This window comes from Microtus ochrogaster, unplaced genomic scaffold (genome assembly GCF_000317375.1).
Source record: "Microtus ochrogaster isolate Prairie Vole_2 unplaced genomic scaffold, MicOch1.0 UNK16, whole genome shotgun sequence".
NCBI classification, from domain to species: domain Eukaryota; kingdom Metazoa; phylum Chordata; class Mammalia; order Rodentia; family Cricetidae; genus Microtus; species Microtus ochrogaster.
The window spans coordinates 885678-892986 of NW_004949114.1; the positions used below are offsets into that span (position 1 = coordinate 885678).

The 7309-nt window shown below is 41.8% G+C and overlaps 1 protein-coding gene across 1 annotated transcript in view; it reads left to right on the forward strand.

Moving 5' to 3' along the window:
• LOC101985389 (paired immunoglobulin-like type 2 receptor beta-2) overlaps positions 1 to 7309 on the forward strand; it is a 19278-nt gene extending 11969 nt beyond the window's left edge. The window contains exons 3-4 of the mRNA XM_013353764.1: positions 4653 to 4842; positions 7271 to 7309. Of these exons, the coding sequence (XP_013209218.1) occupies positions 4653 to 4842; positions 7271 to 7283 (203 nt within the window). The 3' untranslated portion in view covers positions 7284 to 7309. The remainder of the gene's footprint in view (positions 1 to 4652; positions 4843 to 7270) is intronic.

A 7309-nucleotide genomic window follows, 5' to 3' on the forward strand; every position in this document is an offset into this window, starting at 1 on the left:
CTGGTTGATGTTATGTGCCTAAGGAGGGCGGTGGGGCCGAAGTGGGGAGGGTTCTGCCCAAGAAGGCTGGGGGGCCAAGGAACCTCTGAGCTCCCCGTCCCAGGCTGGCGCCGCGGGGCCAGAAACTCACCCCAAAGCTAGGTCTCCTGGCGCCTAAGGCTACTGATTTTTTTTGAGTTAATCTTGTATCCTGCTACATTGCTGAAAGTGTTTATGTGTTGTAGAAGTTCCTTGGCTGAATTTTTGGAGTTGCTTATGTAAACTATCATATCATCAGCAAACAGTGAGAATTTGACTTCTTTTTTTCCCAATTTGTATCCCTTTGATCTGCTTTTTGTGTCTTATTGTTCTAGCTAGGACCTCAAAAACTATATTGAATAGATATGGAGAGAGTGGACAGCCTTGTCTTGTTCCTGATTTCAGTGGAATTGCTGACAGTTTTTCTCCATTTAGTTTGATCTTGGCTGTTGGCTTACTGTATATTGCCTCAATTATGTTTAGGTATGTTCTTGTATCCCTGCTCTCTCTAAGACCTTTATCAAGAAGGGATGTTGTATTTTGTCAAAAACGTTTTCAGCATCTAATGAGATGATCATGTGGTTTTTGTTTTTCAGCTTGTTTTATGGTGGATTACGTTGACAGATTTTCGTTTGTTGAACCAACCCTGCATCTGTGGGATGAAGCCAACTTGATCATGGTGGATGATGGTTCTGATATGTTCTTGGATTCTATTTGCCAGTATTTTATTGAGTATTTTTGAATCAATTTTCATGAGTGAGATTGATCTGTAATTCTCTTTCTTAGTATTTTTTTTTTGTGGTTTAGGTATCGGGGTCACTGTAGCCTCATAAAAAGAGTTTGGCAATGTTCCTTCTGTTTCTATTGTGTGGAATAATTTGAGGAGTATTGGTATTAGTTCTTTGAAAGTCTTGTAGAATTCTGAGCTGAAACCTTCAGATCCTGGACTTTTTTTTTGGTGGGAGATTTTTGATGAATGTTTCTATTTCTTCAGCAGTTAGAGGTCTGTTTACTTTTCTTATCTGGCCTTGATTTAATTTTGGTAAGTGATATTTATCCAGAAAATTGTCCATTTCCTTTAAGTTTTCCAATTTTGTGGAGTACCGGTTTTCAAAATATGACCTGATCATTCTCTGTATTTCCTTTGTGTCTGTTGTTATGTCCCCCTTTTCATTTCTGATTTTGTTAATCTGGATATTCTCTCTCTGCCTTTTGGTTAGTTTGGATAAAGGTTTGTCTATTTTGTTGTTTTCTGGAAGAACCAGCTCTTCCTCTCATTGATTCTTTGTATTGTTTTCTTTGTTTCTATTTTGTTGATTTCAGATTTCAATTTGATTATTTCCTGCCCTCTAGTTCTCTTAGGTGAGCTTGTTTCTTTTTGTTCTAAAGTTTTCAAATGTTCTTTGAATTCGTACTGCGAGGTGTTTCCAGCTTCTTTATGTGGGTGTTTAGTGCTATGAACTTTCCTCTTACCACTGGTTTCAGTGAGCCACATAAATTTGGGTATGTTGTGTGGTCATTTTCATTGAATTTTTGGATGTCTTTAATTTCTCCCTTTATTTCTTCCATGACCCATAATGAGTCAGGTGAACACTGGTAATTTCCATGTGTTTGTGGGTTTTCTGGAATTAGTACTGCTGTTGACTTCTAATACTATGGTGATCTGGCATGGTACATTTGTTTATTCCAATTTTTTTTATTTGATGAGGTTTGTTTTGTTACCGATTATGTGGTCAATTTTTAAGAAAGTTCCATGAGGAGCTGAGAAAAAGGTATATTCTTTTCTGTTTGGATGGAATATTCTATAGATGTCTGTTAAGTCCATTTGAGTCTGTTAGTTCTCTTATTTCTCTGTTCATTTTTTTTCTGACTGACCTGTCCAATGATGAGAGGAGAGTGTTGAAATCTCCCACTATTAGTGTGGGGTTTAATGCATGATTGAAGCTTTATAAGTATTTCCTTCACATATGAGGCTGCCCTTGTATTTGGGGCATAGAAGTTCAGTATTGAAATTTTCTCTTGATGGATTTTTTCTATGACTAATATGAAATGACCTTCTTTTTCTCTTTTTGACTGATTTTAGCTTGAAGTCTATTTTTGTTAGATATTAGGATAGACACACGCTTGTTTCTTAGGTCCATTTGATTGGTATATTTTTTCCCAACTCTTTACACTGAGACGATGTCTGTCTTTGAGGTTGGGATGTGTTTCTTGTATGCAGAAGAAGGATGGATCCTGTTTTCTTTTCCAATCTTTTAGCCTGTGCCTTTTTATAGGTGAGTTGAGTCTGTTTACATTAAGGTATATCAATGACCATCAATTGCTGTTTCCTGTTAATTTAGTTTTCCTCGTTAGTGATGTTAATTTGTGCATTTTTTTTCTTCTTTGGATTTTGCTGTTATGAGATCATCAATTGTCTGTGATTTTTTTTTTTGGTGTAGCCTTCTTCCTTGGTTTAAAGTTTTTTCTAGTATTTTGTGTAGGGCTGGGTTTGTGATGAGGTATTGGTGAAATCCAGATTTGTCATGGAATAACTTGTTTTGACCTTCTATGGCAATTGACAGTTTTGCTGGGTATAGTAGTCTGGGCTGGCATCCATAGTCTCTTAATGTCAGGTGTAATTCTTACAGGTCTACCTTTATATGTTACTTGGCCTTTTTCTTTTGTAGTTCTTAATATAATTTCTTTACTTTGTATATTTAGTGTTTTGATTATTATATGGTGAGAGGACTTTATTTTTGGATCTAGTCTATTTGGTTTTATGTAAGCTTCTTGTATCTTCATAGGCATATTTTTCTTTAGGTAGGGAAAGTTTACTTCTATGAACTTGTTAAATAAATTTTCTGTGCCATTGATTTGAACTTCTTCTCCTTCTTCTATACCTATTATTCTAAGTTTTGGACTTTTAATGGTGTCCTGTATTTTCTGGATATTTTAGGTTAAGTGTTTGTTAGATTTGATGTTTTATTTAACTGATGAGTCTATTTCCGCTACTGTATCTTCAGCACTTGAGATTCTCTCTTCCATCTCTTGTATTCTGCTGTTTATGTTTGCATTTGTGGTTCTAATCTTTTTCTCATGATTTCTGTTTCTATGATTCCTTCGGCTTGTGTTTTTTATTGTTTCTATTTCAGTTTTCAAGTCCTGAATAGTTTCTTTTATATGTTTGATTTCTTTTTCTTGGTTTTCTTTAAGTAATTTGCTGATATCTTCCTATATTTTGTTTGTCTTTTCCTCAATTGCTTTAAGGGAATTTTTCATTTCTTCTTTAAGAATTTCAAACATTCTCTTGAAGTTATTTTTTAGGTTATTTTCTTTCGGCTCATCCAATTTTGGTTGTTCAGGTCTTACTGTTGTAGGGTCTTTAGATTTTACTGGTGTTGTGTTGCTCTTTGGGGTGTAGCATGTGATCTTAGCTTTTCTATTCATCTTTTCCTCTAATAGGTATGGTTGGGGCTGTCTAAGATTCTGTTGAATAATCTTCTAGGTGCCAATGAATTCAAAGCTCAAATGGTCGTTCCTTGTGGTACAGTCAGTGTCACAGTTCTAGTTACCCTGTTAGTTACTCAGTATTCCTGGACGTAGCTCAGCGCTCTTGTGCCTTGCTCTGTTCCCTTGCAGTTTGCTGTCTCAGGCCTACTTTGGCCTAGGTTGTTGGCTTTGCCCTACTTCGTAAATCCTGGTCTGGATCCCCTCCTGCAGAAGTCCCTAGCTTGGAGTTGAACCTGTTCTGGTAGAGATTGCTGACTCTGGATCTGGTCGCTGGCTCAATCCTGATTCACCAGTGTCTCAGGACTGGGTTGTCTCCTGGGACTGGTTTGCTTAAGGCTTCTGCTCCTGGTGCAACTATTTGCTATCTGTCCTACGTAGCTGGTTCTGTCCCACTCTGGTTCTGATGGAAATCACTAACTCTGAGTTAGGTCACTGGCTCAATACTGATCTGCCAGTGTCCCAACACTGGGATGGCTTCTGGGACTGTATTTGCTCCTGGCTTCTGCTCCCCAAGCATTGATAATTCTTCATTTGTATTCAGAGGCTAGAGGAAACATTCAGGAGCCATTCCCTTATTTTCTGAGACAGGGTCTCTCACTAGCTTCAAGTTTGCCAAATAGAGTAACCAGTGAGCCCCAGGGACATGCCTGTTTCTGCCACCTTTTACTGGTAAACAACTCACTTAACTGTGTTTGGTGTGGAATTAAATATATATAGACAGGCTGGCTTTAACTCAAAGAGATCTGGCTGCCTCTGCCTTTGCAACTAAGATTAAAGGTCATGCACAGTTCACCGTGATCTTCATATGGATTCTAGGGATCAAACTCGAGGTCTAAATGTCCTGAGAGCAATCACGATACAGACTGAGACATCTGCTTGTCCCATGTATTTATGACCAAAACAGCTGTATTACTATAGCTTAATTATCTGTGACTAAATGTAACTCTGAGGACACACAGCAGGACAGGTGGAGGTGTGCACTGAGCTTGCTCTCCTAGAGTCTCAGTCTTCAGCATGTGTTCCCCTCTGTGAACTTCTAACAGCTGCTCCCCATCCCACCTCCCACAGAGGAGACAAGATGTGACCCTCACCCCATCCCTCCTCATCCAGGGAGGATCTGCTCACTCCTCATCTCTCCCCAGAAGTCAGCACCACCATGCAGAGCCCCTCCATCGTCACCTCTGCAGTCACCACGGCTGGACAGGAGGACACAGAGGACAAGAGAAATTCTTCACTTGTGAACCTGGGAGCCACTGTCGGGGTGGTGGTGGCCACGGCTGTGCTCATAACCCCTGTCTATGTGATGCTGATCTTCCTCTGGTGGAAGAAAAGGTGAGTGGTCCAGGACAGGCTCTCACCTGAGCTTACCTCTGAGTTTTCTCAGTTGTGGGACATGGAGATAGGTAAATGTATTAGTCAGGGTTCTCTAGGGTCACAGAATTTATGGAATGAATATATGTATAAATATATAGTGAAATATATTTTTGAATATAATGACTATATGGGAATTTATTGGAATGACTTATGGCTGCCATACAACAATGACTAATTGTGAATGGAAAGACCAAGGACCCAGTAGCTTCTCAGTCCCACGAGGCTGGAGTCTCAGCTGCTCTGCTGGGATCTTGACAATGGAAATAAATGTGATGACGGAGGTGAGTGCTGGCAGATGAAGGACACCCTTCCTGCTTCCCTTGTCCTTGCACCGGCTTAAAACAGAAGGAGTGGCCCAGACGGAAGGTGCCTTCCAGCCTCGTGGTCTGCATCAAAGGCATGCTGTCTTCCTCCCTTCGGATCCAGATCACAAGTGTGACCCTTCATTACTGGATTATAGTTCCTTCCCGATACAGTCCAGCTCACAAGAACAGCTGTCACAGGAAACTTGTGGGGCAGGGTTTAGAGAACACGAGGACAGAAAGGAGGCTGAACCCACCCAGGGCTGAATCTGCTCCTAATTCCTTAGAGTCCCAGCTGGAAATTAGAGGATCAAGTGCGGATAAACACAGCCTGCTCCCAAGGAATTCAAGGGCCATGAAGGAGCCCCAGGGGCTATCTGCTCATTTGGAAAGAGCTGTGGCTGCTAAGCAAGGTCTGAGGTACAGCAGCCTGCAGGGACAGCATCTCACAGGAGATGAGACAGTGAAGACAGAGAACTGCTTGAGTTGGGGATACGGTATCAACACAGAAATTAAACAATGGTGTGCAATAGACCACAAGTAAAAAGAACATGTCTGGGAGAACCTACACTAAGAGAGGTGAAAGATTTGTACTCTAAAAACTAAACACTGCTGAGAAAAATAGCAGAACAGCCAGGAGACAGATCAGTTGGTGAAGTGTTTGCCCATAAACACAAAAAAATGGGTACCATCCCTAGGGTTCACAGACAAAGTTGACTACGTTGGCAGATACTGGACAGAAAGGTGCAGTAGGATCCATGAGGCTCACTATGCTGCCAGGCTTGCCCAATCAGTGAACCCCAATCAAGGGCAGACCTGTCCCCAAAACTATAGCTGACAGCTCCTGCAGGATGATACCCAAGGTTGTCCTCTACCACCCACGTGTGTGTGCACGTATGCAAATGTACACATACATATATGTACTGCACAGAAATAAAATTATGAAAAGTAGAAAAATACTGAAATATGTAAGGACATTTGAATAATGGAAAATTTTATACAATAACTCTTTTTTTTTGGATTTTTGAGACAGGGTTTCTCTGTGGCTTTGGAGCCTGTCCTGGAACTAGCTCTGTAGACCAGGCTGGTCTCGAATTCACAGAGATCCGCCTGCCTCTGCCTCCCAAGTGCTGGGATTAAAGGCGTGCGCCACCACAGCCCAGCTTATACAATAACTCTTTACAATGCAAAAAAAAAAGTTAATGTAGTCTCTATTCAAATCTCAGTGGCTTTTCTGGAAAGATAAATGATTTTTCTTCTAAAATCAAAAGGATTCTAAGAAACAAACATGTGAACATGGTAGGGAACACCTTAATCCAAGCATTGAGGAGTACATGGGGGCAGAATTAAGAGTTCAAGCTGTTATGAAGTTACATAGAAAGTTGAAGGTCAACCTGGCTTCCACAAGATCTTGAACACACGTTAAACAAAAGCAAAGTGTGGACTGGATTCAGAGCAGACTTAAATCCATGGTAAGAAGACTACAGGACAGGAGCAGAGATGAGCAGATAGTGGAGTGTAATGGAAAGCCCAGAAATACTAATTTGAACAAGCAAGCCCTAATTTTCGAAAGGGCTCAGCCCTGCAATAGATAAGAAGAACAGCTGAGAGGGGGAGAGCAGCAGTCTGAGAGGCAGCAGATCAGATTGGGATTCGAACCCTGAGACTGAATCTTCAGGGTGCAGCAGCCTCACTCACAGGGAAAGCCAGAAGCCAGGTTCCAGGGAGACACAAGGGAGGCCTGGTGAGTGCAGAGCAGGGAGAGCAGGGAAGGGACATGAGTTCAAGGCAGGGGAAGGAAGCAAAGGGAGAAGGACATGGACAAGGGGCAGTGGACAGGGGAGCTGTCCTCTGATTGGCTGTGCTGTGCAGGACAGCTGAGGACTGGTCCCAGGTCCTGGTGACTCTCAGACCTGTCCCTGATTGGCCTCAGGTCCTGGGGACTCTCATTCCTTTCCCTGATTGGCTGCTACAGAGCTGTTTGCTGCCCTGGGCCCCTAATGTTGTCTGAACACAGGGAACAGCTGAGAGGCAGACAGAGGATCAGCATGGCTGCCACACTGACACTGGTTCTTCTCCTACAGGCCAGCAGACTAAAGCTGAAACCCAGCCAGGTGAGCAGC